Raw genomic sequence first — 21,884 nt, 5'->3', positions numbered from 1 at the left:
TTATAGTAGTCTCTTTATCTGTTAAATCAACTAATTGTGCTATTGGCGTTTTAAGTCATTCATTACTCCATAGCCATTTTTAAATGTATTTATATAAACTTTCTGAAAATATCTATCATATCAGTTTAACATTCATACCAGTTACTTTGATGGAATTAATAACCAGAAGCAAACATAATTAGCTGTACAACAATAGCCCAATAAATAGTCAGCATGAATGCATCAGGCTTCTTTGAGGAAATTATACTCCAAGTACCTTGGACAAGGGAAACCCATAAGATGTGTTGTACTTAGATCTCCAAAATCTTTTGACAAAGCCTACACTAAAGCTGAAAGCATTGGAAATTCAAGGCAAAACATGCATGTGGATAAGCAATCAACTGAAAGAAAGGAAGCTACAGGTATTTCTGTATGTGCATTGGTGGGGGAGCACTGAGCAGTATGCCTCTCTTTCAGATAGAGGGCTTCTACTGATTCTAACCTACATTATTGATTTAGGTACAGAAGCTCAATACAAGCTCTTCATGTTTTCAAGAGATACCAAACTAGGTTGCCAACAACCTGAGTTTATATAACATGTCTGATGTAGGAAAATATCCCAAGTGCTTCGGAGAAGTGAACTCAGACAAAAACAAGCTACAAATTATGTAAGAGATATCAGGAAGGGTGATCAAAAGCTTGGTTAAAGATGTTGACTTTAAGGACAGCTTTACAGGAGGAGAGGGATATGGAGAGACAGAAAGAGAATTCCAGAGTAAGGGACCTTGATGGTTAAAGGCATAGTCACCGATGGTAACGTGAAGGGAGGGATGCATAAAATTTCAAGGTTAGATCAGCGGTGTTCAAGAGGGGGTTGCACAGCTGGAGGAGGTTGCAGAAATAGGGAGAGGTACAGAATAATGAATGGATTTAAACATAAAAATTTAAAAATGGAATTGTTGCAAGAGCCAACATAGGTCAGGAAGGATAGGGATGATGGGTGAGCAGGAGATGGTGCAGCATAGGGTTAGGCAGCAGAGTTTTGATGAGGTGACATTTGCAGATGGTGCAGGATGGGAGACCAGGCAAGTGAGCATTAGAATGGTCAAGACTGAAGATGACAAAATAGCAAAATAACCAGATTACAAAAACGGCGAGGGGTGGGTAAATTCTGTAAATCTAGAGGCAGATTAAATAAATTCAAGCCATTATTAAGTGACAGTAAAAACCATACCTCATGAGAATACTATGGACTGTGTAAAGATAACTAAAAGGATAACAATGATTTACCGGAATGAGATATGGGTGCAATACTGCAGCAATGCAGCAACTGCTACAAAGTCAATGATGACACAAAGATTGGCCGGGTGGTTAACAGTGAGGTTAAGTGTCTTGGGCTACAGGAAGATATAGATGGGATGATCAAATGGGCAGATAAATGGCAGATGGAATTTAACCCCTGAAAAGTGTGAGGTGATACACTTTGGAAGGAATAATTTGACAAGGAAGTATTCAATGAATGGCATGGCACCAGGAAGTCCTGAGGAACAAAGGGACCTTGGCGTGTGTGTACATAGATCTCTGAAGGCAGAGGGGCATGTTAGTGGGGTGGTGAAAAAGGCATATGGGGCACTTGCCTTTAACAATCGAGGCATAGATTACAAAAGTAAGGAGGTCATGTTGGAGTTGTATCGAACCTTGGTGAGGCCACAGCTGGAGTACTGTGTGCAGTTCTGGTCACCACATTATAGGAAGGATGTGATTGCACTGGAGGGGGTGCAGAGGAGATTCACCAGGATGTTGCCTGGGATGAAACATTTAAGTTGTGAAGAGAGGTTGGATAGACTTGGGTTATTTTTGTTGGAGCAGAGAAGACTGAGGGGCGACCTGATCGAGGTGTACAAGATTATGAGGAGCATGGACAGGGTGGATAGGGAGCAACTGTTCCCCTAAGTTGAAGGGTCAATCACAAGGGGGCATAAATTCAAAATGTGGAGGCAGAAGGTTTAGGGGGGGGATGTGAGGAAAAACTTTTTTACCCAGAGGGTGGTGACGGTCTGGAATGCACTGCCTGGGAGGGTGGTGGAGGCGGGTTGCCTCACATCCTTTAAAAAGTACTTGGAAGAGCAATTGGCACGTCATAACATTCAAGGCTATGGGCCAAGTGCTGGTAAATGGGATTAGGTAGGTAGGTCAGGTGTTTCTCATGTGTTGATGCAGACTCAATGGGCCAAAGGGGCTCTTCTGCACTGTAATTCTGTGATTCTGAAATGAAACCAGGTGGACCACCTCGCATTGACCTAGGCACCAGAAACGAAAGCAGCAAACTTAGCCCTGCAAAGTCCTCCTTACTAACATCTGGAGGCTTGTGCCAAAATTGGAAGAGCCGTTTCACAGACTCATGCTCACAAAATCATACCTTACAGATAATGTCCCAGGCACAAATATCACCATCCCTGGGTATGTCCCACCAGCAGGACAGACCCAGCAGAGATGGCAGAACAGTGGGTAGGGAGTTGCCCTGGGAGTCCTCAACTTTGATTCCGGATCCCATGATTGTACACCCCCAGTGCTGTTAGGGAGAGGGCTCCAGGGTTTTGACCCAGCAACAGTGAAGGAACAGCAATATAATTCCAAGTCAGGATGGTGAGTGCCTTGGAAGGGAACATGGATGAGAGGTGGTGTCACCATGCGTCTACTGCTCATCCTTCTTGTTGGTAGTGGTCATGGATTTGGATGGCGCTGTCTAAGGAGCCTTGGTGAGTTCCTGCAGAGCATCTTGTAGATGGTACACACTACTGCCACTGTGCATCGGTCAATTGCTGCCCTATTGGTCAGCTCTCAATCATCAGTAAAGTGATGGAAGGGGTCATGAATAGCATTATTAAACATTATCATGTTCACCACCTGACTCCCCAAAGCTTGTGCACCATCTACAAGACACAAGTAAGGAGTGTGATAGAATGCTCTTCTCTTGCTTGAATGAGTGCAGCTCCAACAACACTGTCCCTGGGTCAAAATCCTGGAACTTCCTTCCTAACAGTACAATGGGTGTACCTACACAACATGCACTGCATGGTTCAAGAAGGTAGCTCACCATTACCTTCTCAAGGGCAATTAGGGATGGGCAATAAATGCTGGCCTAGCCAGCAACACCCACTTCCCATGAATGAATAAAAATAAAACAGCACTTGCTTAGCAGTAACCTGCTCACTGACGGTCAGTTTGAGTTCTACCAGGATCACTCAGCTCCTGACCTCATTACAGCCTTGGTTCAAACATGGACAAAAGAGCTGAACTGCAGAGGTGAGGTGAGAGTGACTGCCCTTAACATTAAGGCAAGGTTTGAACAAGTGTGGCATCAAGGAGCCCTAGCAAAACTGGAGTCAATGGGAATCAGGGGAAAAATCTCTGCTGGTTGGAGTCATATCAAGCACAAAGGAAACTGGTTGCGGTTGGAGGTCAGTCATCTCAGCCCAGGGCATCACTGCAGGAGTTCCTCAGGATAGTGTCCTAGGCCCAATCATGTTCACCACCCGACTCCCCAAAGCTTGTGCACCATCTACAAGACAAGTAAGGAGTGTGATAGAATGCTCTTCTCTTGCTTGAATGAGTGCAGCTCCAACAACACTGTCCCTGGGTCAAAATCCTGGAACTTCCTTCCTAACAGTACAATGGGTGTACCTACACAACATGCACTGCATGGTTCAAGAAGGCAGCTCACCATTACCTTCTCAAGGGCAATTAGGGATGGGCAATAAATGCTGGCCTAGCCAGCAACACCCACTTCCCATGAATGAATAAAAATAAAACTTCAAACTGTCATTCAAAAGCAAATGAAAGAAATACAACAATGTAAATTCTATTTCTTTTGAAACAGTTCATATATTCTACATTCCTGTTTTTTTTTTTACATATTCTACTATGCTTTTCTGCTATGTATTATTACAGCTATATATCATTATATATGAATGAAGCCAAATCATTGTAGCCTGTGTGCATTGATCTGGTGGTGTTATTTTACAGTTTCAGAAGTGATGGGAGAATGTGGTGGATGTTGCATGACCTACCAGCAATAGACTAGGATTAGGTAATTATTTTGAAACCTGGACATGTTATCATGATTATGCCAGTAAATAGGGCATAAGTTTTAAGTCAAAAATAAACTTGGTCTGCTCATGGTAAGTATTGTCCAGCTACGTACATGAATTAAGTGTTGGAGGAAGAAGGTCCAATACAGCTACACCTTAGCAAGAGTAATAGATAATGCATTGTTTGTTAAACACAACTCATCATTGCAAAACAGTGGCTTCATTCGACTTACAATGAAGCAGAGCCACAGGAATTGCATTTGGATTTATAACAACTATACATCTTCAGAGTAAAACAAACCAAACTCAAAAGATAACTCACTTACTTTCAAAAACTTGTCATTAGAGCAGGTTGCCAACAGAATCCTATGCTGTGAATGCGAAAAACGACAATGATTGACTTGTTCATTATGTTCATGGTACGTCTGAAATAACTGCCCAGTTAACACATTCCAGACCTAAAGAGAAAGAACTTTCATTAGTTTGTTGGTAGAGAAGGCCATTGCCATCATTGCAGGACTATTAAGAACCATACTGCAACACAGCACACTGCAAACTGCTTCTAAGCACAAAACCATGACTCAGAAAAGCAAATCATCAACTTCTGCTGATGGTCTCCTACCTTAACTTTTGTATCTGATGAGCAAGTGGCTATAAACTTGTCGTCTGGTGAAAATGCACAGCACAGAACTTCATCATCATGTGCAAGGACTTCCAAAAGTTTCTCACCCGTTCCACTTTTAAAAATCTACATCATAATTTGAAAAGAGAGAGTTTTGAAACACAATTTAATTTTTGTCACTAAATCAGTCAAATATTCTTAAACATGATCTTAGAACACACACACAGAAGGCCATTTCAAAACTTTCCATGGCTTCAACTAAGAGATTTATATTCTTGACTCAATTAGCACTTGACGCTTACATCGAGTAATATACTAAATGGTGAGTTGTAGAAAAGGAACATTACTGCTTGGGCAAAGTAAAAGTAAAGTATTGTTCCTTATCATACAGCTCTGGAGGGAAATAGCTTTTTTTATTTCATTGCAACTTCTGCATGGAGGCATGTTTTGATTTTTAAAATCAGCAAATGACAACTCAGTAGAGGGTTTGGCAGTAAGCACTTTGATGGAATCAGTGAGAATTTGTATCTTTTGTCCTACAGTGGTTCAATTGCATAATGGTTATGTCACTGGATTAGTAATCCAGAGGCCTGGATTAGTAATTCAGTGGAGTTAAAATGTCATTTTAATAGATTGAAAATTTGTTTTCAGCTTTTTAAAAACTGGGAATAAAAAGCTGATACCAGTGAAGGTGAAGCTGGATTGTCACAAAACTCCAACCAGTGCACTGGTGTACCATAGGGAAAGAAATCTGATGCCTTTGTCCAGCCTGATGTATGTGTGACTCAACTCCCACACCATTATGGCTGACTCTTAATTTCCTCCAAGTGGCCTAGCAGCCTAGTGGTTTAAAAAAAAGTGGGAACTTCTTAAGCTTCATTTTGAAATTTTATACCGACTACAGAGGCGGCAAATTCCAACTGGTGAGGAATTACTAACTTTCTAAGTTGGGTTTGGGTGATAACATCTACGTCACAAGCTGTTTCCCAGGATTAACAGCTCCTCGCTTTTGGGCTGTTTTAAGGTTGCGCCTCCTCCTCATCCCAATGCAGCCTCTCCAGAACACTCCCCATCACTGAAGTCGCCAGAGCAGTCCAACTCAAAATAACTCAGAGATGGGTGAAGTAATCAAATTTTGTAATTTTATAGGCAGTTATTTACCTGCAAGGTTTTATCTGCTCCACAAGAAGCTATCTTCAGTCCATCACAAGAAAAACAGGCATGAAAAACAGCATCACTATGAGGTCGAACAACAAGACGAGACAAGTTCTGCAAGGTCTTCCTGTTCCTATTATTTGAAAATATTTATTAACCTACAGTCATGATGTACCTAAAAAAAGGTTGTTCTGGCCATTTCTAAACACTAAGAAGTTCTGAATCACCAACTTTGTATTTCAGAACAAATGCACATCTGAAGGTGGTGAAGAGGTTTTCATGAGAGGATAAAATTCTACAAAGAGTTCCAAAACAAAAACAGAATACTGTGAATGCTGGAAATCGGAAATAAAAACAGAAAATGCCGGAAATACTCAGCCGCTCAGGTCTCGTGTGGAGAGAGAAGCAGAAGTTAACGTTTCAAGTTGCTGACTTTTGATTGGAACTGGGAAGTAAGGCATATAACAGGTTGTCTAGAAGTACAGAGGCAGGGAAAGGGAAGAAGGAATAAAACAAAAGGGAAGGTCTGAGAGAGGGCGGGGGGCAGGAGAGATTGAATGACAAAAGGTTTCATGGTGCAAGGCCAAAGTGGGTGGTAATGGGACAAGTAAAGAAATGGAAGATGGATCTAGAGCTGTGAATGGAAAAAGCAGAATCATTACCAAACAAAGCAAAAAATACAAAAAAAGAGAAAAACATAACTAGAAAAGGGGCACAGGATATGATGAGTGTGTTCCAGAGTTTGGGGGCGGGGATGGGTTTCTCCCACAGCAGTTGGAGAACAGAACCCCCATTAGCTCCACAAGGTTGGCCAGATGGAATTAAGTGGTCCTCAGACATTTAACTCTTCCTCGACACTGAGGAACCCAGGGGCAGAGATCCCGTCCTGTAAGAGTTGCCGACTAATCAGAGGCCGGCAACTCTTTATTGCCATCAGCGCCACAGGAACCGGTGGCAGGTGCTGGTAATGCACCCACCAAAGGCCCAGGATCAATGAGGGACTCCCAGGTGAAAGGTCAGTGAGGGTGGTATGGGTGTCGCAGGAGAGAGAACATAGGGGTCAGAGGCAAGGGCAGAGGAAGGCTTTCGGTGGCCCCTGCACTCACTTCCAGATGGCCTCTGGCAAATCTGACAGGGTTTGCCGGGTGGTCTGTGTGAGTTGCGAGAGAGCTGTGTGCCTCCCATTTAATCCAAGCCACCACTAAGTTGCTTCAGGCTCAGGAAAACCAGGTGTCTGTTGGCTCACTAATGCACCTAATTGACATTCCGCCACTGACTAACAGGATTCCTACATCAAGCCCTTCCTGCCACCAACTTAATTGGGGACAGATTTCCCAACCCTGGGAATCTGATGCTCAACTCTCCTGCTCCCTCCACCATCATGCCCGCTTCCTCAATTAAATTTCGACAGGGAGGGAAAGTGGTCCCGGCCAGAGTTGAAGAACAGGGTGTTAGAATGTTGGGCTGGAAGAAATTGAAGAGATAGGCAAGGAAAAAGACATGGTCGATTTATAGATAAAGTGTAGGTATTATCAAGGAGGGAAGCTAATTGAGGTCATCAAGGATGGGTAATGGGAAGCAAGATTTAGTGTGGGATAGCATAAAAGCAGATATAGTTTACGATGAGTTGGTGTTTGAGAATCTGGTAAAGGAAACATTGTAGAAGTCAAGCCTTGATCAAAGTGGTCCCAGTGTGCAGGCAGGACAAAAAGAGGATTGAAGGTTTTCAACGAGTATTGGAAAAAGTGAGCACAGAACCAAAGACAGAAGGGTCAGAGTGGGAGTGGGGCAGAGAATTGAGGTAGCAAGCACCACAGAGCTCAGGGTCACACATGTGGACTGAAGTTCCTGATCACATCACTCACAGACACACATGCAGTCTGTGTTGGTATTTAATCTACACACTTGCAGTAGTAACCTCATACTTAGTTTCCAAATCCAAATCCCTTTATTCTTCCTTCCTTCAATTATCTATCCATCCAATTCTTAATGCTGATATGGTCTTTCTTCAACCACCAATAATTTGCTATGTTCCAAGGAGTGTGCTGTTACCCTTCAAGCAAAAAAATCGTGCAGTTTCAAACCATTTGTTCCAACATCACTTTGGTTCAAATTATGTAATTTATTCCTGGAAGTTTCTTTCCACTATGGCACCCATTGTGATAAAGATCAGGTGTAAGGGTCAAGATGGCCCTCCTTTAGCAACTTCTGATGTCATCTGAACACTCCATTGTTACTGGGCTTAACACCCTCCTTAAATTAACCTCAAATTGCCTACAAGTTACATGAGTTTACCTTAACTAAAATGAATTTATTTACCGTAACTAAAATGAATTTACCTTAAGTAAAATGAATTAAAGGCAGTCCCAAAACATAACAATCAAACAAACCTCATAATTGGTAATAACATTTTGAAATAAATATAATCCTTTTTGAAGAATATATAGGACAAATTACAATAATATTCGCTCAGTTAAGCTTTTTTTTAACATTACCACCATCGGATACTAACATCCACTCCAAGTATACAGCTCCTTTTTTGGCTCGTTCCACAGCCTGGAGTTTTGCCTGCCGGTATACTTCAGAAGAATCAGGCTGACAAAGACCCAACTGCACAATATCTGGGAAGGGTTTCTGCACAAGGAGATGGCCTTTCAAAGACAAGAATTCTTGAAAATTCTCCCGCACTGCACTGTTCTGTAAAGGAAATAGTACATCAGTTTTACCTTTAAGTATATAACCAATAAAACACTGATTTCTGAATGGATTACAAGTTAAAATGCTCTGTATTGTGAACCTTAAATCTCAAATTCAACAGAAAATAATAACGTCATATCATTTGAAACATGGTCATCATATTGGCCTGGAATTTGTGTAAAAGTGACAGTGAAACCGTCAGCCTTCACCATCATTGTTCCTCATGGTTTTGCACTTTCCTCTTCATTTGTTTGTAGGAGTTTCCCATTTTCAATTTCAATTTGTCAAGCATCACCATTCTTTCCCCCTCTGGATTTACATCCCTCTAACCTTCCTTCAATGCCTCCTTCAGCAAGTTATCATGCTTAGAATAAGGCCAACCCAACCTTGTTGCCTTTTATTGATGATATTCACTATATTTCTTCCTCCACCAAGCTAAGAACTTCTTCACTGCGCTTGTGTTCGTCCAACTGACCCGCTCCATCCTTCCTAGTCTTTGGATTTCCACTTTTTTTGAGGTCCAAGCTTTAGTCCTGAACAACAAGACACTAAATGACAGTCTCCATAATTCCCTTCTGAAGATTGCTGCTCATTCATATGCTAAACAACTCTTAAGTTTGGGAAATGCATTCTTTGCTATTCCAGCTCTGCTTTCTTTATGGCAATAACCATCTTCTGACAAGATGCTTCCCAGGTACTTAAATTGTGACACATGTCCCAGCTGTTGACCATTTATCTTGACCTCTGCTTCCCCACCATTATTTCTTCTAATCTTCAAAATTTTTGCCTTTTTTACATTAATTTTCATTCTCTAAGCCTTCACACCATTTCAGTCATGTAGGAAAATTTGCAAATGACCAGATTTAACTGAACTGGCTAGCAGAAAATCTACAAATACCGACGGGTAGAATGAATAAATTGGTGAAAGCTTATAGAATGAAAATCCAGCTGATAAAACTGTTAAAATCTCTTGTTCAAGGGGCCCATGAGAAATAAATTATAATTGTATCGACCAGGTTCCTAGTGGGCAAGGGCCACTCTCAGGGCATAAAGAGGGTTGGGTTGAGTATATGACTGGGCAAATTATACATGTTCTGTGCAGAGAATAGAATTGTTAGGCTGCATGGTTTTTTTTATTACATAATTTTCTTCTTTTTCTTATTGTCCTATTTGAATCCTTATTGAATCAAATATGGCTCAAAAATGAAAAGACAACATTGCCCAATTCTTTTTTAAAATAATTATGTTTCTAAACAGAATGAAAGCTTCCCAAGGTCAAGGCTTAAGGGAGAAAGCATAGCTTATGGTCAGTGAAGCTTAAACACTAAGCTGTGTTCTAATCATGTTTCTCATTTGGTAATTGGATGTTGTGAACCAAATTTTTCAACTTTAATCACATTAGGTGCCAGTCAAAACTAGAACTCCTATTCCATAAAAAGAAATTAACAAACCTATTCAAATCTGACCTTGCAAAGTCATTGTGCTCTGAACAAGCTAGAAACGCTTCACTTTGGTCTTTTTCCATAGAAAATCTGAGTAGTATTGCTTCAACAGCCATTCTAACATAGCTCAAATTCAAACTTATGATCAACTAAAATATATTACCTGGTCATTACAATATTGCTGTTCGAGAGAGCCTGCTGTGTGCAAATTGTTTACTGCATTTCCTACAGTACAAGAGTGACCACACTTGAAAAGAACTTCATTGGTTGTGTTTTGAGATGTCTCGTATTGTGCCTTTCTAACCCAGGAATTCTGCATATTTATTGAATCTGATCAAAAGTAAATAGGCTGTTTGCAAATCTGTCAGTTTTTGCTGAGATTATTAAAATTAGAAAATATATTGACTGTTTAATGTTCAAAATTTATCATTGACAAGTCAAAGAACGTGATTAGTAATTTAATAGGATTTTTTAATGATACAGAAATTAATATCCCCATCTTAAGGTTAATTGGATGCTAAGTAATACTGATGGTGTCATCATAAGTACATTGCTAGGGCCAAATATCCATAGTTTCTACCTGATCCTACTGATGTCATCCTGAGCTATTTATTCTTTGCAAAGAACAGCCTATGACCAAAAACATGCACATTGCACACTGCCAGTCAAATATATAGAATTATTTTCAAATCTTTATTTTCAACATATTGCAGGCAGTGCTTTTTCCCATATTAAATTTAGTTATTGTTAGGATCAGGTTATGCTGATGTTCCCTTGGTAACCCTGATTCTTAGCAGCATATGACCTCGTCTGTTGTACTGAGTGACAATCACAGTCTCTACACTCAATCATATTACAGTGAGGGGGCAAGATGGAACCCAGACTTCTCTTCATATATTTGTCAATGTCAAGACAATTAAGAACTAAACTGAAAATATTGATTGTCAGATCTGATCATCTCAAACACAGTAAGATCACACTCTTGTATACACAACCATTTAAATGTAAAAGTCATTTGTAAACCTAAGGATATTTACTAGTATGAAAGGCAATCGACAGATATCTTGGACATTAAAACAGACAATAAATAACTTAAATCTCATCATTGTGGAATACAGTACTCAATTTCACAACCAAAGTATTGTACAATTTAAAATTCATCATATGTGGTTATCTCCAAATTAATACCTACACATTAATTTACATCTCACTTGAATTTAAATAAATTCATCTTTTAAACAGGAATTTCAATTGCATCTTCAGTTTATTAGTTACTGCTGCCAGTGAATATACTTTTATTTCCTGAACATTCATAGTAATAAGATTATAACTGTTGCAAGTATTTGAAGCTGGATTGAAAGTATAGTTGCACTTATTGCAGTTCAAACTTATTCAGAACCATGATGCACATGTTGAAATATTTAGCAGTCTCTCCTTACTTTGCATTTCTGATTGATTATTCAGGTAATTACTGCAAAATGTTTTGTGATATATGTTTATCCTTTAACACAGTACAAGGGCAGGTTTCATTATAGCATTGGCGCAGGGGCTCTCCCCACTGACAAGAAATTTGTTGACTGTTCTCTCTAGTTACTGGACCACTGATATAAATGTGGCAGGCAAATGGGAAATGATAGATAAGTATGACAAATCTAATTATAAAAGCAGATTATTACAGCAATACACCATTCACAATTTTTGCTATCAATATGTTATGCAACTTTATTTCCGTTCGTATCCTGGACGTACTCTTCATATGTGAATGACAGATATTCAGCTGCATCTTGTCGTCCTTAAGCAACTCTCAATTTAACCACAACTTGGACCTTGAGGCAACCATCGTAATTAGTATCACTTGGCAGCTTAACAAGTTTTGAATTACTGGAGACATTTACTGAACTGAAAGTCGTATTAATCAAATCAGATTCAATAAGGAAGGCACTACAGACAGCATTAACAATTTACAAAGGACATTACCATTTCTAAGTTGAAACATTGACGATTTCCATCATCAACATGCCTATGCAAAAACTTCACGCTCTTGTATGACTGCATTTTCAATAAACAAAATATCAAACAGCTATCCATATTCCCCCAGTCACTCTGCATAATGTCTGCAGTCACTACCCCATAGAAAAAATGATCACAATGTTGCTGGTTGCCTTTTGGCAATTCAAAAAACAGGAAACTGTCCAGTTCATTTGCCTATCTCAACTTCTGCAACATTGTGCACAATGCGCTCGATGGTCACTTTCATTCTAGTCATACAGCTTCTCAGCATTATCCTACAGCAGTACATTCCTTAGCCTGGCAACGTGCAGACAGCAGGCCTTGGCTAGGCAGTTACACAATTGTCATTTATATTGATAAAACTGATAGGCTTACTTTGCTTAAGTCTCTTATCCAAGTGTTCTCAAAGTGATCGTACACTCCCAGGCCTCAGCTCTTAACCTATCACCCTCTAGAACAACAGAACCAATGCCACTATCTCCAGCAATAATTTGCAGAATTCTGTACATGCCAAACTGCTAGGGTTTTTCCCCTCTCCAATCACAGGCATATCTCCATTCAGTGCACTATCTTTACCTGAAAGGGAGAGTTAACGTTTTGAGTCGATTGACTTTTCTTCAGAGCTCTGAAGAAGAGTGATACGGACTCAAAACGTTAACTCTGTCTTTCTCTCCACAGATGCTGTCAGGCCTGCTGAGTTTTTCCAGCATTTTTTGTTTTTGTTTCAGATTTCCAGCATCCGCAGTATTTTGCCTTTACCTGAAAGGGGTCTGGGATCAAAACATAAACCATTTATGACAGAGGAAGGCTTAGCAAGAAGTACAGAATGTACATTCAACATCACCATCTGCAGCAGAATCCGTGAGCATCACACAAGTTCTTCAAATTTCACAGTTCTACTGCAAGGACTATAAGCCACCCTCACACACAATTTAGTCTTGCTCTTAATTCCGGTTAATGCTACAAGAGACCACAAAACCCACAACTGGCCTCAAAATTCCAAACAGCTAATGCTTCTTGGGTCTACCTACTGGAGAGTAAATGTTCCTCCACCCCAACCCCAAAATCTCCAAAAAGGAACAAGACAGGTCTTGTTACGAGCTTCAAGAAGGTGCAGTCCTTTTCATTATAAACCTATGGCTAAAGCCCTCTGGCACATACCTCATTGCAAATGAGGATTTATAACTGGCAAATAATCTGGAGTCTAAGGGGGCTCTCTTGCTTTGCCAACATCCATGTCAATTAGAAGCAGTTATGCACAAAAAGCAAGCCAAGGACAGACAGCAACCCCAAATAAAAGGGCTATTTGCTGCCAGGACCACTTCCTTCAGTGTTTAATTATAAGTGAAGTTTAGCTTCCCAGGTTGCTGTGCATATCAATCCCAGTAAACGCATTTTCTAAATGAAGTGTCAAACATGAGACAATTACTTGTCAAGCGTGACAAAAAAAAACAGCATTTATTATTCCATTATCCAGGTGCCAAGTTAATGTCTTGAACACTAAAACACACAGTTCCGAAGAAAGATCATATTGCATTCAAAATATTAACTCCATCTCTCTCTGTATAGATGCTGCCAAACCTGCTGAGATTTCCAGCACTTTCTGTTTTTATTATACTGATTTGAACATGCTGTTTCGAGGGGAGAACAGTTTAAAATAAACCGTAACCTGACAGGGGGAAGCTGCTCATCCAATCCAATCGAAATTCAACAAGGCAATTTGACTTACTAAACCTAACACTGTTAAACCATAATACCTTACTGCTCTCAATGCAAACACACTAGACACTAATATATCAATGCACTCCTGCTAAGAGCACGGTGAAATCAAAAGGGGAATGGTTTCAAAATGAATACATTTCCTTCAATTTTCAAGAATTCACATTCCCAAAAAGAAACACAAATGATTCAAAATATACAAATTCTATTCAACAGGAGTTCAGAAAACAATGTCACAGCCACTGACTGAAGGCTTCATTCAAAGCTTTGGCTACCTCTAAAGGCTTAAATTTATATTAGGCATTGCAAAATGTTTCATACATATTGGAACAGTTAGCTCGGCAAATGTGACAAAGTCGGGTAAACAGCAATAAGAATATCATCAGTTAGCCTGCATTTAGTAGTGGATTTAGGGAGGAGTATGCTAGCCAGGTGCTGCATAACTTTAGCTTCATTACATTATGCTCTGGTCACTGAAAGCTCGAGCTTAACAATTGGGTGGGTGGGGGGGCAGTGGGGGGGGGGAGGAGGAGGAGGAGGTTGGGATGAGAGCTGGATAGAGGGCCAGTGGTAGGTGGACAAAGAGGTGTTGAAGGTGGTGATGTTATCTAAAGGAATGTGCTAATTAAGGGTAGAAAGCAGGACAAGCAAGGTACAGATAGCCCTAGTGGGGGTGGGGTGGGGTGAAGGAATCGAAAAAGGCTAAAAGCTAGAGATAAAACAATGGATGGAAATACATTTAAAAATAATTGAAATAGGTGGGAAAAGAAAAATCTATATAAGTTATTGTAAAAAACAAAAAGGAGGGGAAAATAACAGAAAGGGGATGGGGATGGAGGAGAGAGTTCATGATCTAAAATTGTTCAACTCAATATTCAGTACAGAAGGCTGTAAAGTGCCAAGTCAGAAGATGAGGTGCTGTTCCTCCAGTTTGCGTTGCTTCATTGGAACATTGCAGCAGGCCAAGGAAGGACATGTGGGCATGAAAGCAGGGTGGAGTGTTGAAATGGCAAGTGACAGGGAGGTCTAGGTAATGCTTGCGGACAGAACGAAGGTGTTCTGCAAAGCGGTCACCCAGTCTGCATTTGGTCTCTCCAATGTAGAGGAAACCGCATTGGGAGCAACAAATGCAGTATACTAGGTTGAGGGAAGTACAAGTGAAATGCTGCTTCACTTGAAATGAGTGTTTGGCCCTTGGACAGCGAGGAGAGGGGAAGTAAAGGGGCAGGTGTTGCATCTTCTGCAGTTGCATGGTGCTGTGGGAGGGGGTTGAGGTGTAGGGGCTGATGGAGGAGTGGACCAGGGTGTCACGGAGGGAATAATCCCTATGGAATGCCACCGGAGGTGTGAAGGGAAGATGCATCATGCTGGAGTTGGCGGAAATGGTGGAGGATGATCCTTTGAATGTGGAGGCTGGTGGGGTGATAAGTGAGGACAAGGGGGACCCTATCATGTTTCTGGGAGGGAGAAGAAGGCGTGAGGGCGGATTCGCAGGAGATGGGCTGGACACGGTTGAGGGCCCTGTCAACCACCGTGGGTGGAAAACCTCAGTTAAGGAAGGAGGAGGACATGTCAGAGGAACTGTTTTTGAAAGTGGCATCATCAGAACAGATGCGACAGAGGCGAAGGAACTGAGAGAATGGGATGGAGTCGTTACAGGAAGCGGGGTGTGAGGAGCGTAGTCGAGGTAGCTGTGGGAGTCGGTAGGCTTGTAATGGATATTCTGTCGAAGGGTCATGAGGACTCGAAACGTCAACTCTTTTCTTCTCCGCCGATGCTGCCAGACCTGCTGAGTTTTTCCAGGTAATTCTGTTTTTGTTTTGGATTTCCAGCATCCGCAGTTTTTTTGTTTTTATCATTGTAATGGATATTGGTGGACCGTCTATCACTCAGAAATTGAGACAGAGAGGTCAAGGAAGAGAAGGGAAGTGTCAGAGAAAGACCACGTGAAAATGATGGAGGGGTGGAAATTGGAAGCAAAATTAATAAAATTTTCCAGGTACAGAAGAGAGCATGAAGCAACACCGAAGTAATCATTGATGTACCAGAGAAAGAGTTGTGGCGGGGGGGGCCGGAGTAGGACTGGAACAAGGAATGTTCCACATACCCCATAAAGAGACAGGCATAGCTGGGGCCCATGCGAGTACCCATAGCCACACCTTTTATTTGGAGGAAGTGAGAGTTTAATGAGAAATTGTTCAGTGCGAGAACAAGTTCAGCCAGATGGAGGAGAGTAGTGGTGGATGGGGATTGTTCGGGCCTCTGTTCGAGGAAGAAGCGGAGAGCCATCAGACCATCCCGGTGGGGGATGGAGGTGTAGAGGGATTGGACGTCCATGGTGAAGAGGAGGCAGTTGGGACCAGCGAACTGGAAATTGTTGATATGATGTAGGGTGTCAGAGGAAACACGGATGTAGGTGGGAAGGGACTGGACAAGGGGAGAGAGAATGGAATCAAGATAGTGAGAAATGAGTTCCGTGGGGCAGGAACAGGCTGATATGATCGGTCTGCCGGGACAGTCCTGTTTGTGTATTTTGGGTAGGAGGTAGAAGCGGGCCGTCTGAGGTTGGGAGACTATCAGGTTGGAAGCTGTGCAAGGAAGATCTCCAGGGGAGATGAGGTCAGTAACAGTCCTGGAAACAATGGCTTGATGTTCAGTGGTGGGGTCATGGTCCAGGGAGAGGTAGGAGGAAGTGTCTGCGAGTTGACGCACAGCCTCTGCGAGGTAGAAGTCAGTACGCCAGACAACAGCAGCACCACCCTTGTCAGTGGGTTTGATGACAATGTCAGGGTCAGACCTGAGAGAACGGAGTGCAGCAGGTTCAGAGAGAGACAGGTTAGAATGGGTGAGAGGAGCAGAGAAATTGAGACAACTAATGTCACAGTGACAGTTCTCAATGAAAAATTTTCTCAATTTCTCTGCTCCTCGCACCCATTCTAACCTGTCTCTCTCTGAACCTGCTGCACTCCGTTCTCTCAGGTCCAACCCTGACATTGTCATCAAACCCACTGACAAGGGTGGTGCTGTTGTTGTCTGGCGCACTGACCTCTACCTCGTAGAGGCTGTGCGTCAACTCGCAGACACTTCCTCCTATCTCTCCCTGGACCATGACCCCATTACTGAACATCAAGCCATTGTTTCCAGGACTGTTACTGACCTCATCTCCCCTGGAGATCTTCCTTGCACAGCTTCCAACCTGATAGTCTCCCAACCTCAGACGGCCCGCTTCTACCTCCTACCCAAAATCCACAAACAGGACTGACCCAGCAAACCGATCGTGTCAGCCTGTTCCTGTCCCACGGAACTCATTTCTCGCTATCTTGACTCCATTTTCTCTCCCCTTGTCCAGTCCCTTCCCACCTACATCCATGATTCCTCTGACACCCTACATCATGTCAACAATTTCCAGTTCCCTGGCCCCAACTGTCTCCTCTTCATCATGGACGTCCAATCCCTCTACACCTCCATCCCCCACTGGGATGGTCTGATGGCTCTCCGCTTCTTCCTCAAACAGAGGCCCGAACAATCCCCAGCCACCACTTCTCTCCTCTGTCTGGCTGAACTTGTTCTCACACTGAACAATTTCTCCTTTAACTCCTCTCACTTCCTCCAAATAAAAGGTGTGGCTATGGGTACCCGCATGGGCCCCAGCTATGCCTGTCTTTTTATGGGGTATGTGGAACATTCCTTGTTCCAGTCCTACTCCGGCCCCCTTCCACAACTGTTTCTCCAGTACATCGATGATTACTTCGGTGCTGCTTCATGCTCTTGTCTGGACCTGGAAAATTTTATTAATTTTGCTTCTAATTTCCACCCCTCCATCATTTTCACGTGGTCTATCTCTGACACTTCCCTCCCCTTCCTTGGCCTCTCTGTCTCAATTTCTGGTGACAGACTGTCCACCAATATCCATTACAAGCCTACCGACTCCCACAGCTACCTCGACTACAGCTTCTCACACCCCGCTTCCTGTAAGGACTCCATCCCATTCTCTCAGTTCCTTCGCCTCCGTCGCATCTGTTCTGATGATGCCACCTTCAAAAACAGTTCCCCTGACATGTCCTCCTTCTTCCTTAACCGAGGTTTTCTACCCACGGTGGTTGACAGGGCCCTCAACCGTGTCCAGCCCATCTCCCACGCATCCGCCCTCACACCTTCTTCTCCCTCCCAGAAATATGATAGGGTCCTCCTTGTCCTCACTTATCACCCCACCAGCCTCCGCATTCAAAGGATCATCCTCCGCCATTTCCGCCAACTCCAGCATGATGCCACCACCAAACACATCTTTCCTTCACACCCCCGGTGGCATTCCGTAGGGATCGTTCCCGCCGTGACACCCTGGTGCACTCCTCCATCAGCCCCTACACCTCAACTCCCTCCCACGGAACCATCCCATGCAACCGCAGAGGATGCACACCTGCCCCTTCACCTCCCCTCTCCTCACCGTCCAAGGGCCCACTCATCTCAAGTGAAGCAGCATTTCACTTGTACTTCCCTCAACTTAGTCTACTGCATTCGTTGTTTCCAATGCGGTTTCCTCTACATTGGAGAGACCAAATGCAGACTGGGTGACCGCTTTGCAGAACACCTTCGTTCTGTCCGCAAGCATTACCCAGACCTCCCCGTCGCTTGCCATTTCAACACTCCACCCTGCTCTCATGCCCACGTGTCCTTTCTTGGCTTGCTGCATTGTTCCAGTGAAGCTCAACACAAACTGGAGGACAGCACCTCATCTTCTGACTCGGCACTTTACAACCTTCCAGACTGAATATTCAGTTCAACAATTTTAGATCATGAACTCTCTCCTCCATCCCCACCCCCTTTCTGTTTTATCCCCCTCCTTTTTGTTTTTTCCAATAATTTATACAGATTTTTCTTTTCCCATCTATTTCAATTATTTTTAAATGTATTTCCATCCATTGTTTTATCTCTCTACCTTTTAGCCTTTTTTGATTCCTTCATCCCACCCCAAGTAGGGCTTTCTGTACCTTACTTGTCCTGCTTTCTAACCTTAATTAGCACATTCCTTTAGATAATATCACCACCTTCAACACCTCTTTGTCCTTTTGTCTGTGACATCTTTTGGTTATCTCCACCTATCACTGGCCCTCTATCCAGCTGTCTTGTCCCAACCCCCCCCACTTAAACCAGCTTATATTTCACCCCTTTTCTAACTTTCCTTAGTTCTGTTGAAGAGTCATGCGGACTCGAAACATTAACGGTGCTCCCTTCTACAGATGCTGCCAGACCTGCTGAGTTTTTCCAGGTGTTTTTGTTTTTGATTTCCAGCATCCGCAATTTTTTGTTTTTATCTTCATTTGTAATTGCTGTGCTTTTCTTAAACTAACAATGCTGTTGGGTCCTACTGCATTTTGTCAAATTAGGAGGAGCACTGGGAATAGTTCTTCCAGGTCTGCAAAACAGTAATGTGGAAGCAGGAAGAATCAGAGCTAATACAAAGTGAACACTGCCTGCAGTAGTGAGAGCCACCGAGGCTGGGAGTGCTTTCGTTAATTAGTTTCGCTCGGCACAAAATCTGTAGTGTGAGGTCCTATTTTACAAATCTGAAACTATCAAATTTACACTGAACGTACATCTGTCCAGACTACTTCAGTGGGTCGAAGTTCTACAGCGTCTAAAATAATGTTTTTCACCAGTACTAGATGTGAAAAAAAGTAGCCAATTATCAAATCCAGTAGAAATTCAAGAAAACATCTTGACTCATGGAGGAGAAAATGTTTGTTTATAACACAGGGGTCCATTGTGTTCCTAACATGCTAACTATTGAAGAACAATGAGAGACAGTAAGGAGGAATGGGCAATAAATACTGGCCTAGCCAGTAATGCCCACATCCCATGAATGAATAAAAAAAGTAGTTCATCAAGTTTAATGAAAATCAAAAACTTTGAATTACAGAGATGACAGACTAGCAGACAGCACAGTTCTGCACATCAACAGCTGTCAAAGGAACAAGAAACTTTTGGAAGTTTTCCATTTAGGACATTTAAGAACACAAATTAGTTTTAGTCATTGCACCAATTAGTTAAAGTTTCAAAATCCACAGAGCAGTGAACTGTTCCTAATTTAGTTATTTATAAAGGAAACTAATAAACTGAAATAATGCAAATTGGGGAATATTGAATGTGGTGAATTTTGAATATGGTATAGGAACACAGGAAATAAGAGTAGGCCATTCAGCCCCTTGAGCCTGCTCTGCCATTCAACTAGATCATGGCTTATCTTCTACCTAAATGCCATTTTCCTGCACTATCCCCATATCCCTTGATATCTTTAATATTTAGAAATCTATTGATCTCTGTCTTGAACATACTCAATGATTGAGCCTCCACAGCGCTCTAGGGTAGAGAATCCAAAGATTCACCATCCTCTGAGCAAAGAAATTCCTCCTCATCTCAGCATATATAAAAATATATCGACACATATGCACATATTATATTGTTTATATAATAGTATAATATGCTAATATGTCAGGAAGATTAATAACTAGTGTAATAATTACATTAGCTATATAAAGCCATGTAAGCATCACTGAGCATTAATTAGCACCCCACCCTCATCAATTATCTCCTTTCTTAAAAGTAGATTTGTGCCTTTTTATTGTAGCATATCACCTATCATGTGTCAACCATGGAATGGGTGGCTGACCACGGCACTATTGCTCTGCAACCAGATCCAAAGAAGTACAGAGAGCAGCCAGAGCATCTCGGCAAAGATATGTCTGAGACCAGGAATACTCCGCAAATGCAACCACAAGTTAGAACTTTCATCCTGTGATCTGGTGCAGAGCTCCGGAGAAACAGCACAGAAACAGGCCATTTAGCCCCACAGTTGCCACTGACCTTCCTTGTGATCAAACAGCACTAATCATATTTCCATAACCTGTTCCAATAAAACTTCAAGCTACTATCCAGTCTAATGTTGAATACTAACACAGTCTCTCTGTCTCAACCATTAATCCTGGAACCCCCAATTAATTACAACGACACATTCAAATTCCCAGCTTTCCAGCCTTTGGCCCTCCATTCATTAAGACATTTCTGCAGCTATGGATCTGTTCAATCACACCCTCACCTCCACCTTTAATACCCCCATTAAAACCATTATTCTCACTCTGGTGTTGCCCCAGTGCAACCCTCATCTCTGCTCCCTCAAGTTCAAGGAACACAGTCTCAAATACTTATGGTAGACAACTAGTTTAGCTATTCACCACCAGATCTGACTGGAAGACAAAGCACTATCAGGTCATGCTTTTGCTTGCCAAAACTGCTCACTACTCCAGTACTATCCTGCAGTGCAAAGATAACCCAACTTCTCTTCTCTATATAAAGCATCTTCACAAACACCTACCCCCTTCCTCCTCTACCCACACCTCCAAAAGCAAGTGCACGGAGCACATGGATCTCTTTGGCAGTAAGATTGAGATGATCTGTTCAGCTGCCTCTGCTGCCCTCCTTTCACCTACCTATCAAGCCAAACAGCCCTCAATGTTCCCACATTCCCTAGTCCTGAACTCTCACCTTTCTGTAGTTCCTTTTCCTTCTCCCCTTAGGTTCACCTTTCTCTAGTGCATTTTCCATCTCCCCTTAGGTTCTCTCCTGGCTCAACTGGTTCATATGGCCCACCTCCTGCTCTCTCAATCCTATTCCCACAAATTTACTGACCATTCAACATCTCTTTCTAGCCCCAATGCTAGTTAATATTGTTAACAGTTCCCTCTCCTTAGATATTGTCCCCCTCCCCTTAAAATCTGTTGCCATCAAACCCTCTCTGTTCTTGCAAACTGCCACCCCATCACCAACTACCCCTTCCTCTCCAAACTCCTTGAACATCTTGTTACCTCTTAAATCCACACTCATTTTTCCCACAACTCGATATTTGGGCCTCTCTGATTAAGATTCCGCACCAGCGATAGCACTTAAACATCCTTCAAAGTCTCAAATAACATCCTATTTGACTGTAATCAAACTATCCCACCTCATCCTTCTCAACCCACCTGCAGCCTTTGACATGATAGTCCACATCATCCTCCCCCAATGTCTTTCCCGCATCACTCAGGTGGGTGGGACTGCCCTCAACTGGTTTCATTCTTAACTGTCCAGTCATAACCAGAGAAATGACTGCAATGGATTCTCCTCCCGCTCCTGTCA

At 42.3% G+C, this 21,884-nt stretch overlaps 1 protein-coding gene across 12 annotated transcripts in view; it reads right to left on the bottom strand.

Annotated features, from left to right (window-relative positions):
- apaf1 (apoptotic peptidase activating factor 1) overlaps window positions 1–21,884 on the bottom strand; it is a 216,482-nt gene that overhangs the window by 127,711 nt on the left and 66,887 nt on the right. For 11 of the 12 annotated variants that reach the window (XR_005944817.1, XR_005944818.1, XR_005944819.1 and 8 more), the window contains 4 exons: window positions 8,360–8,544; window positions 5,854–5,980; window positions 4,693–4,818; window positions 4,397–4,528 (listed from right to left, as the gene is read on the bottom strand). Coding sequence is in view for 8 of the 12 variants with exons in the window: in XM_041202763.1 (XP_041058697.1) it covers window positions 4,397–4,528; window positions 4,693–4,818; window positions 5,854–5,980; window positions 8,360–8,544 (570 nt within the window). In the remaining 4 variants the exon portion in view is untranslated. The remainder of the gene's footprint in view (window positions 1–4,396; window positions 4,529–4,692; window positions 4,819–5,853; window positions 5,981–8,359; window positions 8,545–21,884) is intronic. The other variant, XR_005944820.1, reaches the window with a different exon arrangement.

The sequence above is a fragment of the Carcharodon carcharias genome, chromosome 13 (genome assembly GCF_017639515.1).
Source record: "Carcharodon carcharias isolate sCarCar2 chromosome 13, sCarCar2.pri, whole genome shotgun sequence".
NCBI lineage: Eukaryota > Metazoa > Chordata > Chondrichthyes > Lamniformes > Lamnidae > Carcharodon > Carcharodon carcharias.
Note: the sequence above shows the minus strand (reverse complement) of the source record. Positions and strands in the feature narration are given on the sequence as shown.